Genomic DNA, 26527 nt, shown 5'->3' with positions numbered 1-26527 from the left:
GGAGTACGGAACTGCCAGGTGCCAAAGTCTTGCAACCAATGGAGCAGAATCAATGACAGCAACTCTCTATGTGGGACATTATATTCCCAAGCAACTGGTGAGTGCACCAACTACACGTTAATGCCACAGTGTGAAAGAAAGTTCTGTGCATTACTTTAATCTGTACCGGGCACCCTTCAGTATTTTGGCTGCTCTTGGAGCAGCACATTCACAATCAAGAAAAGCTCATCCACTGAAACAATTAAAATTCTTTCTGCTCCCAGAAGGCTTCTGCCACAGATTTTTAGTCAATTTGCTTGATTTTTTTTTTTTTAAACCCTTCTTGAAGGGCACAGACCAGCCCCCCCTGTGCTGAGCCCTGGCCATCCTGCCAAGCTTTCTGTTGGAGCTCACTTCACTACCATCCATTTACTTCACCACAGGTCCCATGTGCTTTAGGTAGTTTTGGCTTAAGCCTAAACAGCAAATGAGAAGAGACAGATGCCTCTCTGCAGGAACTTTTCTCACTGGTGACCCTGGGGGCTGAGTTGGCAGAGCTATGTGGACTTTGTAAGAAGGCTGCTCTACAAAACAGCCTTATAAAACTCTATTCAGATATTAACTGGAGTAAAATATTTACTTCGGATCAGGAAGTACGTATTTCTTGATAAAGAAACAGGTTCTGTGCCTGAGCAGATAGTTTTATGGCATTTTAAAGCTGACCTAACATGCCTACCTTGATTGAAAATAAAAAAGCATCTCCATTCCTTTCACTAAGTGAACTGTGCCAATAAAAAGGGTCTGAAGACTGAGATAAACTCACTTTAGCATTACTGAAAGGGAATAGATCTTCAAAAGCCTTGTATACAAGGGCACTCAGATGGTTGTTAGAGTAAAAACAACATATAACATTTGCAAAAAAGCTTAATATAATCTTTTGAGTCTATAAATTCTAAACAATAAATATGAAAAGTGTACATGGCACACCAGAGCAGCTAAATGTTTAAAACAAACAAGTACAAACTGATAACACTTACCTATATTGTCAGCGGTTTCACTACTGTGATACAATACATGCTTAACATAAGATGTTTTTACAAAGGAAAACCACAGAACCAAGTGCATACAGAAGGTGAGGAGAAGGGGAGACAGTAAATAACAAGGCACAAAAACCTCTCTTGCTGCAACCCTGTAAGGCACCACCGTGCAAATGTGAAACAATCAAAACCTGTAGTGGAGAAATTCTAATCGTGCTTAAATGACTTGATAATGTATTTTAAAGATGACGCTATGCTCATATCTTCAGGAATAAAAATACTTATGAACCTTTATTTACACTTACAGGCTTTTAAAAACAAATTAGGGTAACAGGTGAATTAATTCCCAAATACAGGAGACAGTTAATTTCTCCCAGACAGCTTCACAAGTGCAACTTGATCATGACCTATACTGGCCTTGTTAATAGAGTCCTGGATCCAATATGGTGAAGAGGGAAATGCTGCCAATTATGTCAAATTCTGTCTGACACACCAGTAGTTTAAACAAACAGACTTCAAGGATTAGGATGAGAATCAACTCATTTTTGCTTGTAAGCAAAAACAATTTAAATCCAGAGATAAAAGGTCATCTACCTAGGGATCTTAATACCCAAAGTTGTAATTTATACCTCTAAGAAGTGCACACCAGCATTTTTCTTCCCTATTCTGTCATCTACTCAGAAAATCCATCATGAGACAAGCTTCAGCAAAAGCCTTCTCCCTTGCTAGAAGGTTACAGATACATAATTAAGCTTACAAACGGTAAGTTTCCCCCCTGTTTTTCCTTATGTCCCATGCTCTCTACTGCATCCTGCTAGAAGTTTTTGTGCTCTCTCCAATTACATAAAAGCCTCCAGATTGTACTGAAATTACTTAAAATATGCACAGGTTGGACAAATTTTTACAAGATGAGAAGTGGGTTTCACTAATAACTAAAATTTTCTTCTGATGAAAGATTTAGGAGGCACCCAGTTTCTCATGGCCTTCAGACACATGAATGACTTTTTTTGTTCACTTGGGAACAGTGTCAGTAGACCACACTTCCAAAACTTCTCCTTCCATCCCTGCAACTTGAACAACTACACAGCACAGAGCAAACAATCTGAATGAACCTAACTATTCAGGTATTGGCTAAGTTTTGTTTTCTCATGTATTATGTTTTACTCTTCCCTCTATGCTTAAATATCTTGCCACAAATCAAAACATTTAAGCTCAGACAACCTGTAGCTTCAATGATGCTCAATCTACTGAGCTGCCAGAGAGGAAAATCAGGCCAATCTATTATATTTTAATCAGAGGAAATGGAAGAAAGAACAGTCTTCAGTGATAAGCCAACATTCATACAGCTATTTGCTGAAAGGCTGTGTCAGCTTAGGCATGCTTCATTCCTTATATTCAGTCCTCTTTTAAGGAAATAACAATTTGAGCAAATACAATGTAAACAGAGTCAGGTAGACTGCAGTAGTAAGGACAATATCATTGTTCTGACAGATTTAAGGCCAACTATTTATGATTCAAAATACATCATAATTTTTCCATGGCACTTAATACACTGAGAGTTAGTACTGGGTGACAATAAACAAGAGTATGTGTGTTCCTATCATATGTGATATATACATGTAGCTTCAGTTCCTAAAGTAGAAAGTTCAAGTTTTCCTGCCCAAATAAAATCAATTTGTGAAAGACCACCTGTGTTGTCCTATACTGAAAAAAGTAATATTACTATTTTAATCAATTTAGTGCAAACCGACTTAAGTCCAAAGACATATCATTCCTTGATTTCTAGTCACTACTTACCAAATGCCCCCATTTCTTTTAAAAGACAACTATACTTTTTTTTTTTTCCTTAAAAGAACAGCAAACACTTGACAACTAGCATGCTGTTCTAGTCTATGTCAACAAAACTTGCCGATATACAAATCACATTTTGGTCATGCAGCACAGACCCACCCTCAAAGTAATCCATCTCTTAATTCGATCAGTCTAGAAAAGGAACACAGTGCCGGATTTTAATTAGCAGGTCATCCTGGCCACTCCGAACTCCAAGCTGACAACAGCAGGCTCAGCTTTCGAGAACTCTTCCACGAATTCACTATAGCGATTGTCTGCTGTGTTGCTGCCCTCTATAGTTCTTACAGCGTCATTCACAGGGATCAGTGGCGGCTCCTTCTTGAAGCACGGAGGGGTTTTCAGTACCGTGGGCGCTGGATGAGCAGACTGCTGATGTTCCTTCACAAGGATTGCACCTGACTGCCCATTTCTCCGCTTTATTTTCTGAAATACAGGAAATAGTTACTAACAGTCAGCATCATTGCTTTACTGATAATATTCTACTTTGAAAGGAAGTGAATCCACTCCTTTTGCTGGCTAACTCAGCATCTGCAGAATCTGCTATTACATACTCTAATAGGTTAGATATGTGACAGTATTATTGTACTTAGGCCACTGGATAGGACACTATTTTTCCCCCCCCCACAGTTAACAGCAGATGCTACAAGCCCTGTGTGCTTAAAATTTGCAGCTGAGCAGAAGGCAGAAGAGTTGCCTGTTAATATCTGTAGAGAAGGACAGGTCCTTCTAGGCTTCCCCCTTACTTGGTTGCTATCGAGATGGGAATACTTTCTGAAGTACAGGCAAAGAAAGACAGGCCTTGGTACCATTAGCAAGCAGTGAGCTTGTAGATGACAAGTCTCTAAAAGACAAAAAGTAATTTTATACCTAAGCCCTTATTTCCTTCCTAAAGGCCTTCTAAAAGACTTCTCTTTTATATCTGAAAGACACCAATACAGTTTGTTCAAATGCAGGAATACACTAAAAGATGTCAACTAGAAACCAACTGGAGGAAAGTATCTATCCTAGAAGCACTGAGCAAAAGAAGATTTGGATTAATGTTTTTTTTAAAAAATTCAATCTCACCCAGTAACTGGGAGCTCGAACTACTCAACTGAACTAATTTTTTGTTGATGTGTTTGTGTTCTATTAAAACCTAGACTGAGCTCAGAAGACTTTAGTGTCTCTCAACACCAGCTTTTTGAAGATGAAGACAGTAGTAGGAAAGTCTACATCAAGATTTCAAAACAACTCCATCTTTTCATCACTCAACTTCACCTGAGCCCACATTTCTCACTCAAGACCTTGGAACAAGTTTCTAGTAAAGTGAAGTCTCAGTTTTGAATTTTCATCTTGCTTATTCTTCCACTTGCTTCATCTTGAGTTTTCATCTTGCTTCTTCAATTGTATAAAAACGTTTAAATATACAATTAAGATTTGAAACAGTTTAAGATTAGGTGACCTGAATTCATTACATTAAGTCATACTAGAATAAAGTGAGATACACTGTTCAGTCTTTCCTGGTTGTTTACTGTAGCAACCTATTGAAGTCATTTACAGAAAACTGATCTCTGGATTTCAGCCTGTCTTCAAATAAGCAGTATAATGTATATGCCCCATAACTATGGTGACTTACAATAGCATGCACCTGCATAGGAAGTTAAGAGAAGAAGGACAATACTTACTGCTTCCATTTTAGTAGCTATAATGGAAATAAAACACTTTCAGTCTCCTTGGTTTAGCAAAACAGCTGTATAATGGGTACCTTGTCATCTAAGGTAAGTTTCATGTAAATTTAACCTATATTAAGCCATTTTCAGTAATGCTTTGGTAGTAGGAGCACTTTTATATAATACAGTTCATCAGTAAGGCGCAATAAATCATATTTAAGAGCAGATCATTGGCTGCATAGTCTGGCATTGAGCATAGAAGCCCACAGTGAAAGTCAAAGTTAACATTACATAGAACAAGTGCTAGGCCATGCGGTAGTGACACTCATACAAAAGCTAGCAACATCATTAGACTAAAAACGTGAATTTGAAGAACAAGCCACAATTACACTTAATTTTATAATACTTACAGCTTCCAGTTCTTTAATGTCTTCCTCCAGTTGTTTATTTTGTTCGCTCAAGTTCATTATAAGATTGAACACAGATTGCCTGGGATGCATACTTCGATCAAACTGATGGTACATATTTCTCCAAAACCTGCAATGTGGCAGACAGTTTTAACTATCTAGGATAAAGAATTGGAGAAGAGATAGTGTATATAACTCAAACTTACTTAAAGTTGAATGATACTGTATTAGGCTCCAAAAGAGTTAGTTCTGGTGAAAAATCAGGATTATACAGAGGATTCTGATATTTCTTTTGTTCATCCAGCAGGAACGGCCACAAGGAATACGTCTTCTCTTTTAATCTTAAAGCAAGACAAGATCACAGTCAAGACACTGATTGCAAACAAAAACCAGAAGCTGTTCAACTCAACATCATAAATACATCTTAACTTTTTAGAAATAAGTTACCAGAAATAGTTATAAATCTTAGATTAAAAGTTTTTAGTAAGAATCAGCTTATTCCTGGCATATGCTAACGTTGAACAGAACTATCAGTTTTAGAAGTGCTAGTGCTTATGCTGTGCAAGTTTTGCCTAGTTGCAATAAATGCTTTTAAAATACAGTTTGAGCCAAAGATGAACTGATGAAAACTTTACAGAAGTTTTCCAACTGAAAGCATTAGGAGACATCCTAATAATGCTTCTGACAGTAGTCAGTCTTGAGTAGGCAAGAATTTTAAAGTTACCTGAAAATAGACTGAGGGAGGGAATGAGTTGATGCTTCCAAACTTAAGCTTATCCATCTTTAGGAAAAAAAAAAGTAGGGAGAAAGAAGCCTTAACTTTCCCTGTGCAAAATCAGCATGGGATTTTCTTGCAGAATTAGAAAGACTGTGCAAAAGTATAGGAAGCACTGCTGTTCCCTAATGCAGTTCAACATCATTTTCAGTATTACCAGTCCTGTGTCTATTTCTATTCAGAGCCTAAAATGAAGACGACTCTCAGTTCTTAGTCTGCCAGAATAAACAAAAAACACATTACAATACATCTGCTTACTTTAGTTCTTCTCGCTCTTTTTGGCAGTTTCCAAGGAAGTTACCAAACTGGCATGAATGGACATGTTCATGGATCTGAAGGAGGAAAGCTTCATTGTACTCAAAGGCTTGGGGAAACTGCTCAGTCAGATTCCACACACTTTCTAAAAACTGGGTGAACACCGGCGATATCTCTTTTGGATCACCATCCAACTGACAACACCTGGAAGATTCCATAAACAGATTGAAACTGGTTTAAGTCAGAAATCAAAAACGTCTTAGTTGCACTTGTTTTTAAACAGCACATTGATTTGACACTAGCTTTGGTTTAGAGATTAAGCACCTAGCTTTGAGAACTGGGGCAATTTTTGAATAGAAATAAGTCTATATTTAACCTATTTTTCTGACTTGTAAGTAATCACAATCTGTACTTAGTACAGAAGAGCAATACGAGACAGTCAAGTTCCTTTGTGTCTATTACTTCCATCATCAGAGTATAACAGCTAAAAGGAAATTAATACGCAGTAAATAGCAGCAGGGCTATTGTCATTGCTGATGACAGGCAGATCAATGGAAAAACAGAACTCTCAACATACAGGACTTCTAGAGACAGGCGTGACTTCATCATTAAAAGTAAACATAAATGCAAACTCATTTTTAAAGATTTCAAAACTAAGTGGTTTATATTGCCTAAATAGCTGGGACATAGCTTTATATTAGTTTTTGCACTGTCTATACATACACGCAGATCTAGCTGCAGGTATCAACATCTGAGAGTGAGGCACCAGTAGAACTACAAATTTATCTCTGTAATATAAAACAATTATCCAATAGGCATTTCAATAAATAGCAATACACAAAGCGCATTGTCTACTGAAAACAGCTCACTCATCACAAAATTTCTAGCAACACCACAATAGTTTAACATCCACAAGTCATCTTTTGGTTTTAAGAATAGTTAGTTCTTTCTACTGTCAACATTTTACGGTATTTTGGAAGAGTGAACTACCTGTCAGAGAACTTGTGCCCAAAAGAGATCCAGTCTTTCTCTATCAAGACCTAGAGGGTAAAACCAAACAAAATCTCACATAAAATGTTACTCAATCTTACACATATAGTATTAACCCCACAGGTTATCGATATATTGTATTTCAAACTCGAGTCAAGTAAACTAAAGTAGGAGCAACTATTTGTCACTTCGTAGTTCCTTTATTTTCTTGGAAGTCTTTCACAAGGTATTCTCAGAGCACATTTCTCAAACTAGTAAAAAAAATTTATCAGGTTGACAATCAGATAACTGCTATTAAATCAAGCTCGCTTTAAGCATACTAGTATTGTTTGACTTCACAAATATATTATCAACCAGCTTGCAAAAAGAAACTGCAAAGTATAGAAAAAATTTAGCATTGCATTCCTGCTATCATAGTTTACATAAAACCACACAATATAATCTTTGTAACATTTTATAGCAATAAGTTTGTTAATATCAACACCAACTTTTTGTAATCACTCCAGTCACAGTATCAGGCACCAAAAGGAATGCCGGACTGCCTGCCTATTGCAGAAGTTCCCCAGAAATCTAATTGACAGTGAGGACTAAAAAACAAGGAGATGGAATTACTTGCCTAAAGATTACAAACATTCTCACTATTCACAAGCAATAAATCCTCCTCATCTTCACTTTTGTTGCTTGTAATATTTGTGGCAGTTAGTTGTAACAATACAGGGAACCGACTTTATATACCATCTTTCAAGAGTTGCCATAACACCTCACATTGCCACTGCAGAACACTTGATTTTCCTGCTCTCAAATTTGAAACAATCCTACTGAAATTATTCTTCTTCTCTCTATTATAGAAAGATGAGGAAATTGAAATTGCTTAAGTATCTTCAGGTCTCTGTCACTGGCAGAGTTGTAATTTTTTTTATTTTAATAACATTGACTTTGGGACAAGTGATAAAAGCACAGAGCTGCTATAATTTCGTATATCTGCTGTCTCTTTGCAATCCTTATGTTTTACAGTTATGGGGCTTTTTTGGACACAAAAGGCAATCATTGCAACATTTCTGCAGAGTGCCTAAAGCAATCCACTATTTGTATATCAGTATTTGAGGTTTTAAATAAATGGTTCTTCCCAGTAGCAAAATATTTCTAAAAAGAAAGATGTGCCAGTACACTGCATATCTTGTAACTACGAAAAGCAAGCATCAGTACGTTTACACTGCTCTCTTTCACACTCAAACGTTTTACATCCTTTGTCTACCAAGGAACAAGTCAACAATGCAACAGTTAGCTTACCATGAATCCTTTGATTGTTCTGTAATAAGAATCCAGTAATAGGGCTCCAAGAGAACAAACTTGGGAAGTCCTATCCCAGCCATCTGAGCAGTGCACTAATACGCTCGCGCTCTCAACCGCTATTGCCTGCAAAACACAGTTGTTTTAGTGAATGTTCTATTCTAGACGGAATTCAAAACTTAGTAAATAAGTACAAGAACTCACAGCATAGACTATTTTGTTTAACAAAGCCAGAAAAGTGTTTATTATGGAGGAAAGGATTTGATGCTATCAGAAAGCTAGGAATCATAGAAAATTCCTTATAAAAGAAAAAATATTTCACTACTGCCTTTGCATAAGGTGATAAGAACATCTACAGTGGTTCCCAGTTCTCTTTCTATCCCTTATAGAACTTAAAAACCTCTTGCAATGCATACTAAGAAAGAAGTAGACTGCACATTACATAGTTAAAAAATAAACCAACACAAATACACCATTAAAGATACCTACTTGTTCATTGTTATATTACACAAAAGTTAAGGACTAGGAAATGCCTATTAGCTTCAGCTAAGAATTCAAATCCTGTTAGTCCAAATATTTTTGAGGGTCATCTTCAGGAGAATCATCCACTTTTAATTGAAGTTAACTCCTTGTTATTTCACCTGGTAAAAACAAAAATCCAGGTTTTTTCTTCACCCAGCTCCCCCCAGGTCAAGCTCTTGGCTTCACAGGTGCCTGGCAAAAGCAATTGTTCCTCTGAATTCTTCATAAAGAGTCATATTTCCTTGCCAGATTAAGTCAACATAGCAAATTTGGCTTCTCTGCCATTAGTGCCCCAGGAGCTCTGTTTTTCAAGGTACACTAAATAATAGTTTGCTCCGTCCATCTCCAAACTAGTTACGCTTTTCATAAATACCCAAAATAATCAAGGAGAATAAGAATCTCTTCATCTCCCAATAAGGTGAGCCAACAGCATTCAAAAAATCCCAAAACATTCACTGGCATATTTAACATCTCCAGTCATAAAAAACATGTAATACTTGAAACAGCATATCGGATGTATCTGGGTATATTAAGCACCTACGTCCAAAATGGTCAATTGAAGAATTTTACACACTACATAATATTAAGCATAATATTGCCTGGTAGCAAGTCAACTTGGCATCAAACAAAGAAGCACACAAGTTACCTTGACTAGGAAGACAGCAGCATCCAACACAGCTTTAATATGACGCAACCATCCAGAATTCTCCAGACCAGACAAAAAGTCATTGACAGACAAACCCTTTGTGCCACTGACTGAAAGAAACCAAGAGTTAGAAAACCTTAAGCAGTTGCAGCTACCTATACCCTGAAATGGAAAGAAGAATAATTATATGTTGTTTCTAATGCCCTATGCTGTAAGTTGACTAGAAATCTTTCAGGAAAACACCACACAAATGGTTAAGAGAGGGGTACTACAAAGTGTTCTCCATTCAAAATTCAACTCTGTAGAACTACAGTAACCATGAATGACAAGAGTAAGATCTTTTTGCCTTTTTGACAAAATAACATTCAAAGTAAATACACTGGTTATCCCCAATAGGGAGCCTTACCCTTCCCTTATCAAGGAAGGTAAGGCAAATGCCAAAAGCTTACCAGAAATACTTGGAAATCACAACTACTAGTGGGAAGTAACTGCATCCAGACAATATACGCAGTTTAGAGTAGTCAGACTGACAGAGTTTCATCACCTTCTCCACTCTGCTTAGAAGAAAAAAGCGAGTGCAGTACAAGGACATGGTGATGAACTGAAAACTATTGAGGTTTTGTCTACCTCCAGAAATTACATACTACAATTCCAACTCTGATCTCTACCATTCTTCCCTAATATACTTCAATCTTTTAACAATAATGCCAATTGAGAGGGCCAGGAAGAACTCAAGTTAAAGGAAAGCCATCTTGCAATGTAACAGCAATAAGTGCAGATTCAGACTGAAAGTTTCTCACACAGACACTTATCAATTCACAAATGAGACAGATCACCTGGTTCTGACATGATTTTGAGTGGCAACTCACATAGTTACATCACTGTCCAAACATGACAAACTTCTGCCAATAAAAAAAAGAAACAGTCTGACTGATATAGTTTCAGCTATGCGTGACTAATATCAGATACCTGAGGTTGCCACCTACAAAAATACCTGCCCCTGCCACAGCAGAAGCCTACTTTCTACCAAGCTAGTGGGTCCCAAATGAAAATAAAAAGACTCTGTAGCTGAAAGCTGCCAGTGGGGATATTCACACAGCTGCAAAATAATCCTTATCTCTGAGTATGGGATGAAGTGAATCAGTAGGGAAAGTAGAGAAGAAAATTCAGCGACTCATTCTGTGACAGCTTCATGTTCAGTCAAGTCCCATGATGTAACAAAGGTTGTAAACTCTTAAATCACTGTCTCATGGAGCTTTCCGGTATCTGTACTACATGGCTTTCAGCCATACAAGTTTTGGCATACTCCGCGTTGCTCTGGAAGAGTCATAATGCCAGTTACCACTGAATGCTCTAACAAAGGCAGGCTTCCAAATGAGTACTGAAGCATCTTCTCTAAACCCTACAGATCTTTGTCATCTAGAAAAACACTTAGCAAACCATAGCACAATAGGTAACAAAACATCAAGAAATCCCTGGATACAAGACCTAATTTTAAAGGTTAGTCTGTAATTATCAGTAAAAGCAGCAAAAGCTAAGCTAGTTTTGCCTAGTCTTTGAAAGAGATAACATTGTTAGGCAAAAATTCCACTTCTGAAAGGTCTACTAGATGCAGGAAATCAGCTGAGAACTACTTAATCCTTTCAGCTAGGTCACACTTTCTCTACATCAGTGGTTCCATACACCTGTTCAATCACAACAGTACACAAACAGGTCCACCACTCTATTCTAAAGGAAAGAAACAAAAAATATTCAAACATAGAAATCTAGAATCATAGAATAGTTTAGACTGGAAGGGACCTTTAAAGATCATCTAGTTCCAACCCCCCTGCTTCAGGCAGGGACATCCTCCACTACACATCAGGTTGCTCAAAGCCTCATGCAACCTGGCCTTGAACACTTCCAGGGATGGGGTATCCACAACTTCTCTGGGCAACCTGTTCCAGTGCCTCAACACCCTCAGAGTGAAGAATTTTTTCCTTAGGTCTAATTGAAATCTCCCCTCTTTCAGTTTAAAGCCATTACCCCTTGTCTTATCACTATATATCTTTGCAAAAAGTCCCTCTCCGGCTTTCTTGTAGGCCCCTTTTAGGTACTAGAAGGTCTCCTTGAAGCCTTCTCTTTTCCAGGCTGAACAGCCCCAACTCTCTCAGCCTGTCTTCATAGCAGAGGTGCTCCAGCCCTCAGATCATCTTTGTGGCCCTCCTCTGAACCCACTCCAATAGGCCCATGTCTCTAAGTTGGGGGCCCCATAACTGAACGTAATATTCCAGGTGGGGTCTCACGAGAGCAGAGTAGAGGGGCAGAATCCCCTCCCTCGACCTGCTGGCCACACTTCTTTGGATGCAGCCCAGGATACGGTTGGCTTTCTGGGCTGCGAGAGCACATTGCCGGCTCATGTTGAGATTCTCAACCAACACCTTCCAAGTCTTTCTCCTCAGGGCTGCTCTCAAACATCTGCAGGAAAGGGACTGGACAAACAAGACAATGTCTAGAGGCACTATTCATGGCTGCTCACCCCTACATTCTGTAGCTTATGGTTTTAAGCACAAATTTTCAGCTAGAAAGTAAACAGGCTTCCAGCCCTCAGTCTGTTTTCACCCAGATACTGCTGTCAAAACCCACTTTTGATCAGAATTTTCAGCTTGGTAGAAACACTTCACCACTGGTATTTCCCCCTTTTAGCTAGACTTCTATATTTTTATAAACCAAGGCACAGATAAGAATACATATGTTGTGCCCAAAGAATTACTTTCCATTTCTGTGAATTGACAGACATTTTTATTCTACTTAGTGATGAAATAAAGAAACTGCACTGACACTGTTTTGACACTTATATACTAAAAAAATAACTTCCAGTCCCTTACAGTCCCTGAAAGGGTAAAAGATGATTTATGGTACCACTATGATGATTAGCTACTTCACAAAAACTATCATTCAAGATAGTTTTGGCTATATGGATCCCATTATAAACACATGCTCCTGCCTAGGAGCAGGACACATGCTGAAGAATGAATAACAGTTGTTTGTTCTAAATACAACTGAGGACAGTCCCAGTTACAATAGCTCTTGAAAGAATAGGGTCATTGGTATCACATTTCTGATTTGAAAACATTCAGTTCAGCATGTCCAGGGGGAGCTGGTACATAGAAGTTAAAGGCATTTTCCTCATTTTAAGCTGTGAACCATTGTCATAGCATTTCCTTCCTCATCATCCCATTTCTATAGTAGTCTGAAGAGTAAATTGCTGCATACCTCCCTAAATTTTAAGGGTCCTTCCTACCCCTAAAGATGCTAAATTCTAAGATTCTAGACTGGCATTCAGCAAAACTCTGTTCAGTCTGTGTAATTCACTAGAGGTAGAACAACTGTGTTCATTTACCCCAAAATCTGATCTGGCGAACAACTACAGACATTGCTCATGATTACATCATTAGCCCGTAAGATTTCTTGACCAACATAGCCAGAATGTCTTCATCAAAATAGGCTTCCATACAAGTGTAAGCCTTCTTCATGACTGATAATATTTGCATAATTCTACAAGGCAAGCATTTATACATATATTGTTTGCCAGGTGTAGAAGCCTGACTTCTGCCTCTGTACTCTAATCTCAGTATTAATACTCTACAAAGTCTCTTAAGTTTTCAGTTGTTTACTTAAATAAAACATTAACAGAAGTACTTAACAGACTTCTGCCTCTCCATTTTCATCACCATGTGGCAGGCAGTGGTACGGTGAAGGGGTTCACTTTTCCCCATTCCCTACAAACACTCTAGGATCTACCCACAAGTACAGAAGTGGCTCACCAGGCTAAAAAACTCAAGTTTTGTACAGACCGTATGCTTATTGTGAATTCTGTAGAAGTAAGTGCTCCTTGAAGAATCAGTATTCTAAACATGAAAGTGTATGCCCAGATACACACTACTTCATGCATTTATATTACACATGTGTATGCATGCATGTATACTTGGAAAACACAGAAGTCTCTCCCACAAGCCACTGACATACTAATCAAGTTCACTCAAGATATATGTGCCACTCTCCATTATTTTTCTTCAAAATAAGCCCATTCATTGGGTTTACAGTTTAAAACAAAGGTTTAAGGTAATTCATCACACAGAGCACAGCAAACTGGTACTAAACATAGAGCTGGGATAAAAATATAGAAATATCAATACAGTTTGTGTAAGCTATTAAAGACATCAGAAAAATATTTATCTTATTTTCCATATACATTATTACAGTACTGTTAGAACATACCTTCCAGAAGTTTTTGTAAGCTGGATCTCATTACATGAATATTTTCAATGCCAACAAACTGGAACCTAATGTTAGAGTAGTTGTCTTCATTCTCATAGCCCTTCCCAGCAGCTCTGTTTGCCATTGCATTAAGCTTAAAAAAAGACAAAAAAAAATACTGAAAACTAGTACTTGAAATAAAAATCTCAAATTAATAAAAGAAAGTCATGTGATTTCAATGGAATACACTGGGGAAAAAACCCACACAAGAACACATACTATAAACAGATTCTAATAAGTTAACAGTTTGCGGCAAATCAACTTGAAAGTATTAAAGTGTAAGAAAGGCTTGATACATGAAGTAACATATTTAGAGCTGACATATCTGAATAATGCATTTAATGATTTCCTACTTTCTCCTCCATATTCTCCATCAACAGACCTTTACTTATTTCCAAACATTCCTGAGCAAAGACACTACACAGCAATTAACCTAAAAAGGAAAGAATAAGACCTAGACTTAACCATAAACACAATTCCCAGGCATCTGAAAAATGTCAGGTTCAGGGTAAGAAGCTAATAAATTGCTGGAGCTATAAAAATTACAACTATAAAGCATCCACAGTTGGCTCAGTTTCAGTCTGTCAGACCGACCTACTGCTGAACCTTGCTCAAAATAAGCGCAGATCCTACAGTGTAGGATTTTCAGTTTACACCCTTGTTTTCCAGCTGCTGTGTTCAGAGATTTGAGTGAACCAAATACCAATTTAAATGCCGATGGTCTAAAGAGTGAAGGTTACCCCACACATTCCAACACAGGTCAAAAACCCAATATAATTCAATTTAGTTAGACAGTGATGAAGTATGACCTCAGAATGCTACAACAGAACTCCCCCTACTTCTCCCTGGCTAAGGCAGACAAAATAGCAGTTTTCACAGAACATTTACACAGAACACAGTACTCCCTCCCCTTCTAAAAGAAGCCTCAACACAGCTCACCATTTCATGAATTTGATTTCAAACAGTTAAAGTGACTTAGATTCCACTCAACTATCTGCTTCTTAAATATATTTTAAAGTATATTTTTAAATGCACCTCCCCAAAGTCTCACTAGCATATTCAGTGAATTATAGCTAAGTCCTGAGAATGGTTCAGCTTCTTTAAGAAAGCAAATAATGAAATGCTTGGTTAGAGAGGCCTAACCTTACCTTTAAAGAATACTTTTGTCCATAACAGAGCCATATTTAACTCTGAATTTTTCAGAATTACACTGTAACACCCTGTACTCTAGTCTTCAGGAAGAGAGGCTAGTCTGTAGAACCTTAAGTACATACCTTCGGCCTGGTGTCCATGACATACATGTAGCGATTTGAAGGATTTGCTTTACTGATGGCTTGCAACATGTGTTCATCTTCCAGGCACCTGGCACTGAAACCCGAGAGAGGTTGACTGCATCTGCAAATTGCAGCCTACCATAGAAAACAAAGAACAAGTTAACACCAGTTTAATACCCGTAGTCAAAATGCTTTATGTAATTCTAAAAAGACACTGAAACAAATTGTTCTATTTGGCAGATAACAGCACTAAACTGAAAAATGCTTAGGTGTTGCAATTTTTTAAGCATATCGCTTGCAGACCTTCAAACACAGTACCTACAACTTAAATCTAAAGGTTTATCAAAAAATTTTTTCAGGCTCATCTACAAGGGCAAGGTACCAGTTTACATAACGGTCTTTCCCCAAATACAAAAAATTCTAAACAAGTATAGGCTGGAAAAAATACCAGGAGAGTAACTTGCTTTCCTGAAGTATATGAAATGAATTATGCTTGGTTTTACTACCGCAAGTATGATTTTACTATTGTAAGTACAATATGTTATTGTCTGATGTAATTTTCATCATGTTATTTTCAATGTCACATTGTATTTCAGAAGCTATCAGACACATATTCCAAGTGGCAATTGTCTTCAAATGCCTTTAGTAGCTTAATGCTCATCCTTCATAGATTCTCCAACTGAGCAAGGTGACAACCCTTCTCTCCCTCCAAAGATACCCCCTAGACAAGAAAAGCAGATGCTGCTTCACACCACTCTACCAGACCCTACAAAATGTTATTTTTCATCCTCTGTTTTTTTATCTTGCAAATTCCTCCTTCAAGAACTAGTTCTGTTCTTTTGTTTTGGTTTTTTTTTTGTTGCTGGTGTGGGGGTTTTTTAACCCCTACTTTGACCTAACAGATTTTACTCTCAACATATCAAGGAAAACAGATGACTTGACAAAAAGCTATCTTCAGTTATCTTAAGGTCAGTTTCTGAAAGCTTTAAGAGATTCAACTAATTATCAACTGATTACTTAAGGATTTCTTTTAAACTGGCTTAGCTTAATTCAGCATCCTGTTAGATACCACTAGTATCAGCTGTATTTAAGGTTATCATGAGTTATACCATTCTTATACAAGTATTACCTCCTTACCTACCCTGAACTACTGCCAAGTGTTGAGAAATAATTTCCAGTACATTTGCATTAAGAGGAAGACCCACTATACCTCTTTATTTTTATGATAGTACGACAACACTGGAAATCTTCCTTTGCTTCTGAACTTGGAGCTACCAACAATTATGGGCTTACTTGCAGTTCTGGGAACATAAAGTTCTCTAGGATAGGTTTCACAAATCTGAAAGACACATATGCACAAAAAGAATTTTATGTACAAGTCAAAGTCTGTATTAGTTTTATTGCATCCAATCTGAGAGATCTTAGGTGAAATAAGAGAAAGGCTAAAATGTTTCTCTATACACATAAATAACTCAGAAGAGGAGACAAGTCACAGATAAAGAAGTTTAAATTGGTATCCAAGTTATACAATCAGGTACTACTGGAAAGCATTTCTATACTAGCATTCACCTCTCAAGAACCCGATTCTTCAGTAGAAATGCTAAGAATAATTTCAATATTTTATTTGAAACACATTTCACTCATTTTTTTTGTATTTGCAGACTACAAAGTAAAATGAAATCTAATCTGGAAATCAGCTCCACCACCACAGCCGTTGTCTCTCACAGCCAACACTGCAAATCCTAAAGTAGAGTCCTTCTCAGTTAAGAGGGATAACAAAGCTGCAGAGCACCAGAATTACTGGGGCTGCGCTTCAAACAGGTAAGTTTGTTCTAGAAACAATCCCAAAGAACAGATGCATCCATGCCCACATACTCTCTCAATGAGGACTTGGAAAAAACTTCAATTCGAAAGTTGTGAGATCGCATATTATTAAGGAGTTAGCTATCTCCACATGCATGTTTTTGCTCACGCTGCAAGCCAGGTGACTTCATGGTATTAGACTGTTTTCTACAGGACTAGAGTTAGAGGATAAAGCAGAAACAGATGCAAAGCAAAACATGTTTCCATGACACTTACCTTATAATCACGATTTGCATCAGACAACTGCCAGTTAGCATTTGGCACTCCCATTCTCTTATATTCTTCTGCTAGATCAATAAGCTGCCAACCTTTGACTTGCTCTGATTCGTTTTGTTTTGGATTATAGGAGAAGGCATACAGTTCTTCATATTTTGCTAAAAGGTAAAAAAAAGACAATGTAATGAGTTGTCTCCAAAAACATCTGAGTGGAGAAAGGTAGCACAGTTGACAAGTCTTGAAAATGCGTAAGTTGTAGAGAAAGTTTCAGGCTTCAAGATTCTCAGAAGCAAGACTAAATAGATACTTGATGCTCTTGAAATACTTATTCTGCAGCTATTATAGAATCATAGAATGGTTTGGATTGGAAGAGACCTCAAAGATCATCTAGTTCTAACTCCCCTGCCACAGGCAGAGACACCCTCCACTACACCAGGTTGTTCAAAGCCTCATCCAACCTGGCCTTGAATGCTTCCAGGGATGGGGCATCCACATCACAGATTCTTTTAGTGAATATCAGTGACCTACAAAAACCAGACAACACATCTTCTGAATTTGCATGCAGATTAATACTTAATTATTAAAATCTTTACATACCAAATCCATTTAAAGACTTTTACCTAAAGCACGTTTTAAAATAAGTAATATAAAAAACATGGATTCCCTCCCCCTCCCTATAAACTTGTAATCCAGGCATATACTGTAAAGTCTTTTACAGTTAGAAGCATTACCTGTTCTTGACAGCTGAAGCAAAGAGTTATAAATGTCATGACAATCTCTCTCTCTGGGAACAACAAAGTGAACTATCCTGAAGTTCTTGCATTGGATGACAAGGGGGCAGCCAGAAGTAGTCAAGGGAAGTTTCTCCACTGCAGCAATGTGATGATGTAGTATCTGTGGCATACAAGAACTCAGTATAAGCACACTGATGAAAAATGAGAACAGCACACTACTTACAAGAGCAGATATAAGACACATGAAGTGATGCTGAATACAGATTTTTGACTAATTTCGTCAATCATTTAGTTATAAAATGAAATAAATTTAGAAGAAGAAATCCAAGACTGGCATTTTGGGCAGGATACTTGAATTTGTCAAAATGTAATTGTTCTCTTCCCTCAATTTGAGGTGTTACCTAGTGTTTGTAAGGAACAGTAAATATCCTTCTAAATGCAAAAGTGAGAAGTAAAACTGCACTGCTGTTGTTCAGTCCTCTTCTACAACTTTCCTAACTGACAAGCATACATCTAATTAGGTAAGGTCCAAACAGGATTTTTTTTTATTATTATTTTTAAGAATCTATAGGAACATGCTTCAGAATTTTCAGGCAAAATAAAGCAAGTCAGGGAAAGCAACTTAAAGCATGAAAGATACAGAAGATGTTGAAGATTTTAGAATTCCAGTATTTAACATCTACAGAATGAACAGGAGATAAGAAAACACAACAGGTCATACAGGAGATGTTTCCGTAGACATGACAGTATCTTAGCTTAATGCCTCTCAACCACTTTAACAGAAGACTGTCACAGCAATGACTATACAAAAGGCCTTCATAGATTTATCTGTGTGGCAAATCTACACAAAATCTAGAAAAATACATGGAAATAACAGCTGTTCAACTATGGGAAGAAAGCCACAGATACATTAGCTCAACTGAACAAGATGCTTTTGATAGCATTTCAATTACTTCACTGAAGCAATTGTCTCCTCTTAAATATTGATCAGAATTAGACAGGCATCTGAAAACTATGCTGCCAAACATGCATTTACAAGGAGACTGTATCTTGAAGACATTATCATAATTACACTTGGTACTTGCATTATCATCACAGAAATGCAATACTTGGAGCATAGCTTCAATTTGCTCAAAATGAAACCTTTTATCATAGTGCACAGGGAGATGCAAGAAATGCTTCTGAATCATGTTCTCTCCAATAACCCATTTGGTATGAAAGAGCAGCAGTTTGGTTTGTACAAAATTGTACATTGTATCCAAGAATAAATCACGGAAAAATAACTTTCCCTGGAAGTACCATGAGGCACCTAGTCAGATAACCAGGATACAAGATTAAGGGTAATGCAGAAAACTACACCTACAGGAAAAAAAGTGCTAACGACACCCAGGGAAATGAGATTTCATCCTGGAGAATGACAGATTTAAGGCACTGAACTCAGTCAGATAGCTGGGCTATAGTGGAAGCCAGAACTTGATGTCCACATGTATGCCACCAGGACAATAAGCAGAAAAACTAATGAGAATTACTATACTAGCCAACTTGGACTGTACAGCATTGCTAGCTGTCACCAAGAAACTGCAGCCCCTTCCAAATTCTTTTATTCCAGAGCTGAACACCTGAGAAGAAACAGCTGCTTACTATTCCAAAAGAGGCATAGGATCCTCATTATTTCACCAAAGCCTAGATCTTCAGATTTTGCTATCTCATTTAACTTAGGCAGGATTTAAATACAAGATAAGTTAACAAGGAAATTTTAAACTGGATGCTTAAACTATCTAGCAGTCTCCCACTCCTGCCTCTGAACTGTGGTGTGAGTCAGTTATTTAAAGAAAACCACCACACATTCACTCAGGAATACAAGCGAAGGCTACAGAATAAATTACAGCAGCTTGAACAGAAGTGAACGTTTTCAACATTATCTGATTTCAATTGCAGCAGAATCATACAGGAGTACAATCTGCAAATCATTAACTGATTATGATATCATGGACGAGGAAAGCGTAGGGAGTAACATTTGCCTTAGATGAACATTTCAGTAAACAAATTCAATCTCAGATCAGGAAGAATAAACGTATCTGAAGAACCTGTGCTCCTGAGCCACAAGCATTCATTATTCTTACCCATGTTTCTCTCTGGCTTGAATCTATGAATAACAGATGAGTTGCTGTAAGGTACAGAGTTCCTGTCAGTGACTTATTGCTCGTGCTGAACCTATCCAGCAATTTTACTTGTTCTACCTGCAAGAAAAAAAGGGGAAGGGGGAATAAAATTTTTAGTTTTTTGCAGAACACAGAATCCTAACTTTGCAAAAGCTCTGTCAGTTTGTGCAATAATTTTGGAAATGGTAGAACGCATAACACAGCAAACATAAGGCCATTCAGGCCAGACTATTGGTCACTATACTGTAGTGGTCACATAAGCTTTAAGAAGACTGACTAAAATACCTTGTTTCAATACAAAAGTGCATAATGACGGCACAAGGCTAGGCTCATCAGAATAAATACTCCTTATACAGAACTACAATGGTTATTTATGAGGAAAAGAGACCAGAGTATCGAGCTTTTAAAAAAATAATTAAGAACAACGAATTACAAAGCTTTTAGACTGCTTCCCCAAAGCAGACCAAACACACTAACAACTTCCTGTTATTGAGATGCCAGCACTGGATTAACAGCTGATCTCGGCAACATGCTTCATTGGCTGTCTGCAGACTCAAAGCCATAAAGATTGTGTCCTCCAGACTTCACTTTTAGGTATCTACGGTCTTTTGTATCATCTCCAACTTGAAAAATCTAGATCATCATAACCTTGCCTCAAAGTCAAAGTAAATTTTAATGAAATACAAGCACTATACCAATAATTACAACAATCTCCTAGAAATTCAAGGACTGTGCTGGCATTTGAAGCAGATATGTCAAGCTTGAGTCTTGCAAGGGCAGACTTCTCCTCCTGAATAACATTAAAGCTCTTATCTATGAAAAAATATTTCAAAGAAAGCGATTTCTAGATAGCCTGCATTTTATCTGCTACTTATAACTTCATGGGCTCCACAGTTTGCTTTATTTGAAGCAAACATTACACGATTCTTTGTGTGCAACAATAGGAAAGGAGTATGGTGAAAGGCTTAACTCCATGCATTCCTCTTTCTTGGCAGCACTGTCTCATTAGTGCCAACTTAAAGCTCTTATGCTTCAGACTTGATGCTACTGCCATTAAACACATGGCAGAACTTCAAATATCTTCAGCAAGACCAGCACCCACATGAGGTGACTAGAAGACCCACATCTACCATACTGATGTTAAGCTGTTTATTTCATGTGTACAAACTTAATTATCTACTAAAAGCACGTATAAAGCACTAAAAATTTCCCTTTTCAATTCAGGTATTTCTTACAATATAGTAAGGCCTAATTTTGCGTTTGAAAGTTAGAAAAGCAATTTAACACATAAAAACCAGAACAGGGGTACTAAAAGCCAGTACTACTATGATATTCTAGATTTCAGTTGAGAAAGCAAAAAAAATTGGAAGCTACAGTCATCAGTACCTCAAAATATATTATGCTGTAACCAGCAAGTTCAGACATTGAGTAGCAAAAAGCAATACAGCATAGCCAAAACACAGAATTCGTTTTGGGCAGTTCTGCAGCAGCAACTGCTCGGGTACCTGACACTGCACTTCCCCGGCAAGCTGAGAAGTGCACAGAAACAGCTCCGGTTTTGTTCTAGTAATGCAACCCACAAAACCCTGGCATGCGAAGTTCCGTTCTCCTCCATGTAACAAGACAGCTATTCTCTATATTTCTGTGTTAGACGAGGACAGGCATTAGTGCCTCAGCTTCCTCTTGCATAGGTAAAGTCTTCAAGAATTTTGAAAGGTAACTTCTATATATACTTTTCCTAAAGACAACTGAAATGTAGTTTAGACACAGCCTTCACAGATGGCATGTTCATTTAAACTTGACCCAAGTCAGCTTTAACGGGTACTCGGCTAGACAGCAACTTTTTTTTTTTTTTTCTCTTTTTAATTGTAAAGTTTGGCAAATCCTTGATTATAAAAAACAAGTCAGTTTTGAAGAGAATGTACTCACAGACTAAGAGATTGAGGAGTGCTATTGAGTTTTAGCACATCTGTAAACAGATCATTTAAGCAATCAAAAGCGATATTTTGACAGTAACTAGCACTAACAAATTAGTGAGTTTTTAAGCCAGTAAGAGTTCAAACAGCTACCTCAATAACATAGAGTGTTTTAGTGAAAGAGTGACTGGACAGTTAGTTTATCAGGACTAGGAGTTACAGATTGAAGAAAAAAAAAGTGTTTCAATATAGCAGAAAAGCTGGAACAGAAAGGAAGGCTGGAACTATATCTCTGAAGTCTTGCATTAAAAAACTGAAGGAATAAATTAGAACAATTAAACTAAGACAAGAACAATTACAGTATATCATTCCAAGATTCTTTTATTAAACAAAAAGGAGTTTTCCCTTCCCCATTTAAGTCCCAGGCTTGCAAAAATAAACTCAGGATTTAGCAGTCAAGCTAACCAAAGCTTTCCATCTCCAGCAGAAAAATCTCTCAGTGTTTTCACTAAAACGGATTTGACTTTAAAGATATAGACTTGACTGAAGAAATTCCAGTCTTTCCTACTATGTTTTGCTTTAAAATATCTTTAAGGACTTATCTTTAGTTTGAAAGCTTCGTTGTAAAAACACAATATTCTTATTTGTAATTTCCCCACCACCACCACTTATGACATATTGTGAACTGGTTTTCATCATTTTTTGCTATTTAAATACACATTTTCAGACAAAAGTGATTTTTAAGTTGACCTCACTTCTTTATTCAACATAAATCTGTCGGACAGTTCAATTTCCCAAAAAGCTTAACTTTATTTTGGGTATCTGTGCTGACAGTTTGTCATGGTTTTAGGCTGATCCAGCAACTAAAACTCACACTGTCTCTCCTTCTCCAGTAAAGTAGAGAGGAGAGAAAAAAAAACAGAGGGACTGAGGGTTGAGACAAGAACAGAGGGAGCACCCACCAACCATGGTCCTGGGCAAAACAGACAGGGCTTTTCTCAAAGCAAAACAGTTTATTAATGATTACTTAGAAGGACAAAGGGAAACAAAAACCGATTACTTGAGAGGACAGAAAGAAACAAAACCAGATCTTAAAACCGACACCTTCCCCCCTCCCCTTTCCTTTTCCTCCCGGCTCTACCTCCTCCCCCCAGCAGCACAGGGGGCAGGGACTGGGGGAGTGCAGGTCAGTTCATTCCGTGCTGTTACTGTTGCTTCTTTCTTAAAGGAGGAGGAGTCCTTACACCCTTTTCCCCTGCTCCAATGGATCCCCTACCCACGAGGAAAAATCCAAAACTTCTCCAGCGTGAGTCCAGCCCACTGGAAACAATCCTTCCCCACAGATTGCTCCAGTGTGGGCTTTACCACAGTCTCGGGTACTTAGGGGGCTGTAGCCACTCGCTCCGGCGTGGGTCGTCACGCAGACTCCAGATGCCTCTCTGCCTTGTCGTGCACCCCAACACAACCATCCTCAGGCTCAGGCATCTTCTCCCCACGGGCTGCGAGTGGGTCTCTGCTCCACCGAGGCCGTCCTGGTTGCAGGGGGGCCGCCTGCTATCTCACCATCAGCCGCAGGGGAAACTCGGCTCCGGCACACCTCCTCCCGCTCCATCCTCACTGACCTGCTGTCGATGCGGCTGTTTCTCTCAGATCTCAGTCCTCTCTGGGTGAACTCAGCCCAGTGGGCACCCCGGCAGTGGGGTGCCCCCGAGTTCCCCAGCTGGCTCCGCTGCCGCCATTCTCCGTGGGCGGCGCCGGCCCGATGCAGGCAGCTGCCCGGCCGGGAGCCAGGGAGCGGGGGCAGTGCCCTCCTCCCTTCTCTGCTCGATCCTGGGCAAAGCACCTTTTCCAGTCCCTTTGTCCTGACTTAAATAGGGCAATTCGCAGAGGCGCCCTATTGGCTCAACCCCGAGGGGGCGGGCAGTCTGATCTGGTGGCCAGAACTAAGCCTAACCCGGTTCCAAAACCGGGGAGGTCGCAGGGAGCAAAACCCCTCTCCTGCCACCAGAACCCCCCCCCCTCCACATCAAACCATGACACAGTTCTAAGACAATTTTAATGTCAACATTTCCAGCAAACTGCAGTTTGAGGAGGAATAAAACCTATTTCATCACCTTCTCCTAGGGATGACAGCTTCCCTACACAGCAGTTAATTTGTGCAATACCGCACTGTTATTTCAAGCTTATTTCACACTATTACTTTAATAAAACCAATTGAAAAAACTGTGAAGTGCTGTCAGATTAGAAAAAGTAGGTATGTTTCAGAACAGTTAGAATGAGATCCAACTTGAACCCACACTGCTGGCTGTACTTTAATTCTCTTGCTTCCTATAACTCTAATATTCATAATTGTCACTATCTAGCACATAGGTATTTTAATCCACCTGGACATTCAATAAACCAACAGCTTAAAAAAAAGCTAAGTGCAAATGACGATTACAACCACTCATGCTATTTCTAGCCATGAAATTGATATTTTTAGAGGAGAGATTTTTTTTTTGAGTTATAAAAATAATTGCTTCAAGCAGTAAGTCTTGTATCATCTAAGTTGTGTTCAGAGCTCATTTCTCTCTTCAGTTATTTTAAAGCTACACAAAGTATATTTTCCCCAGCAGGGGCCCAAAAACACACAGAAACACAATCACTTGCAGATGCAAAAAACATCAGTGACCTATAGCCTTTCTAGTCTCAATTTCAGGTTTGAAACTTAAACAGCTACTCAGATCATCACGAGACTTTAGTTTTAGTCCAGTTTTTATTTTGAAATTAGTTGCTGACCATAACAATACAATATTAAGTTCCTAAACTAGGAGTTTCAGGTTTATAAGTAAATAGGCTGATAAAGAAACCTTATCTCCAATCTGTCAGCATGGTGCAAGATTATTCCATCCAGTAAACTCAAGCGTCACTAACAGTAGCTTCAGTGACCTTCCTCCTGTTTCCTATAGACACATAAAAATATGTATGAAAAATAAAACTAGCTACATATGTAAGCTTTCACTCAAAAAAAAGTCTTTATATAATTATTGGTTGTAAGCCTACCACTTGGAGATGAAATATGACCACTCCTTTTCTCTAAACATCTATAAACCTCACGTAAAGTCAGGCTGCCAGGTTAGGGAACTAATCACCTGACCGTTTCCAGGACACAAGAGAGGGGCAGTTTTTTCACAGCCCTTGCAGTCAGGGCTGACGAGCAAGTGAGAAAAACAGTTAGGAATTTTGTTCTATAAAACCTGTAACTTAACAGCTTACTTTAAAATTATTTACAAAAACAAATAAGACTTTGTCTTTCCAAAAAAAAAAAAACAAAAACATAACTAACACACTGGAAATAGAAAAAAAAAAAATCAGGAAAGTCTAAAATATCAACTGCAGCTTAGCTACTTTTTTTGGAAAAGCCTAACACACGGTACATATAGCAATAGCTTCCATTCCCTAACAACACACACCAGTCTCTAAAAGGAAGAGGAAAAAGAAAGTGTTGTTTTCACAACTGATTTGCCTCCAAAGCTAGAAAGAGCTGCATGGAACCGCATCCCGAGTACAAAAACCAACTACAATCCCCTCCCAGGCGGCTGCCCCTCTTCCCCACCCCGCATTACAACCCCTGTTACACCAGGAAGATTTTTAGCGCCTGCCCCTTATTACCGAGGCGGTTCACTCCCGCAGGGCCCCACCGGAGCAGCACACACCGAGCTCCCCACGGCAGCCGGCACCCCTTCCAGCCGAGAAGCCCCCGGGAAGGGCGGCGGCAGCGGGCCAGGGGAAGCACCGGAGCCAGGCACCCCCGTTGCCCCCACCGGGGCCCAAGGACACCCCAAGCGGCACGGACCGCCCTGGAGCCCCTCGCGGGAAGGCACCAGCTACAAAATGGAAGGAGAAGGACAACAACACCCTCGCCCACAGCTGACAGCGGCGGGGCCGGGGCCGGGACCGGGACCGGGACCGAGCGGGCCGAGCAGGCCCGGCCCTCTCCACCCCACAGTTACCGGCGCAGCACCGGCAACGCCGCCGCTCTCATGCGGACCGTCCCCCTCCCGCAGCGCAGCCCCACTCGGCAGAGAGAGACCGAGGCGGGAGTACCTTGGTGGTGCGGATATGCTCCATGGCGGCGCCCGCTCAGCTGCAGCCGCCACCCGCCGCGGTGCTGCCGGGCCGGGGCGGCTGTCACCTAGAAACGCTTCCGGGGCGGGGCGGGGGGCGGGGCGGGGCGGGGCAAAGCCGGCGCTGACTCCCCGCAGCGCCCTCTCGCGGCGGGCGGAGGACACTACGTTCCCGCCGCAGTGCGGGCAGCGCGCATGCGCGCTTGGGCGCGCACGCGGGCCGTGAGGCGCTGCCACGCTCGGGGCGGGAACGGCGCGGGCGAGAGGTGAAGGGTCGAGCGGCGGGCGGAGAAGGAGCGGGTTGGGCCACGCAGTGCCCCAGGGGTTCTCCGTGAGATTCGGGGGCGAAGGAAGAGGCTGTGGTTGCTGTGCTGGGAGGCACGGAGCTCAGTGCTGGCCGTGAAACCTCGCCTGGCAGCCAGCCCTGAGGAGAGAGCAGTCCTGGGCCCCACGATGGGGTGACAGTAGGTGCGTGGAAAACAAGAGCCGTTCCTCGGTTACCCAGGCCTCTTCATAGGGAGTGTTTCAGTCTTCAGAGTCTCACAAATGGGGAAAT

General features: G+C 39.5%; 1 protein-coding gene across 6 annotated transcripts; it reads right to left on the bottom strand.

Annotated features, from left to right (window-relative positions):
* Window positions 1-1608: 1608 nt before the first annotated feature.
* MTMR6 (myotubularin related protein 6) lies at window positions 1609-26016 on the bottom strand. 6 transcript variants are annotated; one of them, XM_086621372.1, is made up of 14 exons: window positions 25952-26016; window positions 19911-20027; window positions 17785-17947; window positions 17054-17211; window positions 16185-16313; window positions 14975-15109; window positions 13662-13794; window positions 9402-9511; window positions 8234-8359; window positions 6944-6993; window positions 5957-6157; window positions 5130-5264; window positions 4927-5053; window positions 1609-3290 (listed from the first exon to the last, which is right to left on the bottom strand). In XM_086621372.1, exons 1-14 carry the CDS (start codon window positions 25973-25975, stop codon window positions 3030-3032), a joined length of 1869 nt encoding a protein of 622 aa, XP_086477498.1. In that variant the 5' UTR covers window positions 25976-26016; the 3' UTR covers window positions 1609-3029. The 6 variants fall into 6 exon arrangements, with proteins under 6 accessions (XP_086477498.1, XP_086477507.1, XP_086477541.1 ...); XM_086621381.1 differs by having other exon boundaries at window positions 17054-17157; XM_086621415.1 differs by lacking the exon at window positions 6944-6993 and having other exon boundaries at window positions 5957-6030.
* Window positions 26017-26527: the final 511 nt, after the last annotated feature.

Source organism: Tauraco erythrolophus, chromosome 1, assembly GCF_009769465.1.
Source record: "Tauraco erythrolophus isolate bTauEry1 chromosome 1, bTauEry1.pri, whole genome shotgun sequence".
Lineage (NCBI taxonomy): Eukaryota > Metazoa > Chordata > Aves > Musophagiformes > Musophagidae > Tauraco > Tauraco erythrolophus.
Note: the sequence above shows the minus strand (reverse complement) of the source record. Positions and strands in the feature narration are given on the sequence as shown.

Bases quoted from the DNA above. Each gene is read 5' to 3' on its own strand.
- MTMR6 (XM_086621372.1), bottom strand. From the start codon at position 25,975: ATGGAGCATATCCGCACCACCAAG. The intron at 17,948-19,910 runs GTAAGAATAATG...TGTATGCCACAG, and splicing joins CAAGCCAGAGAGAAACATGG to ATACTACATCATCACATTGC. The intron at 16,314-17,053 runs GTAAGTGTCATG...TGTGTCTTTCAG, and splicing joins ATGCAAATCGTGATTATAAG to ATTTGTGAAACCTATCCTAG.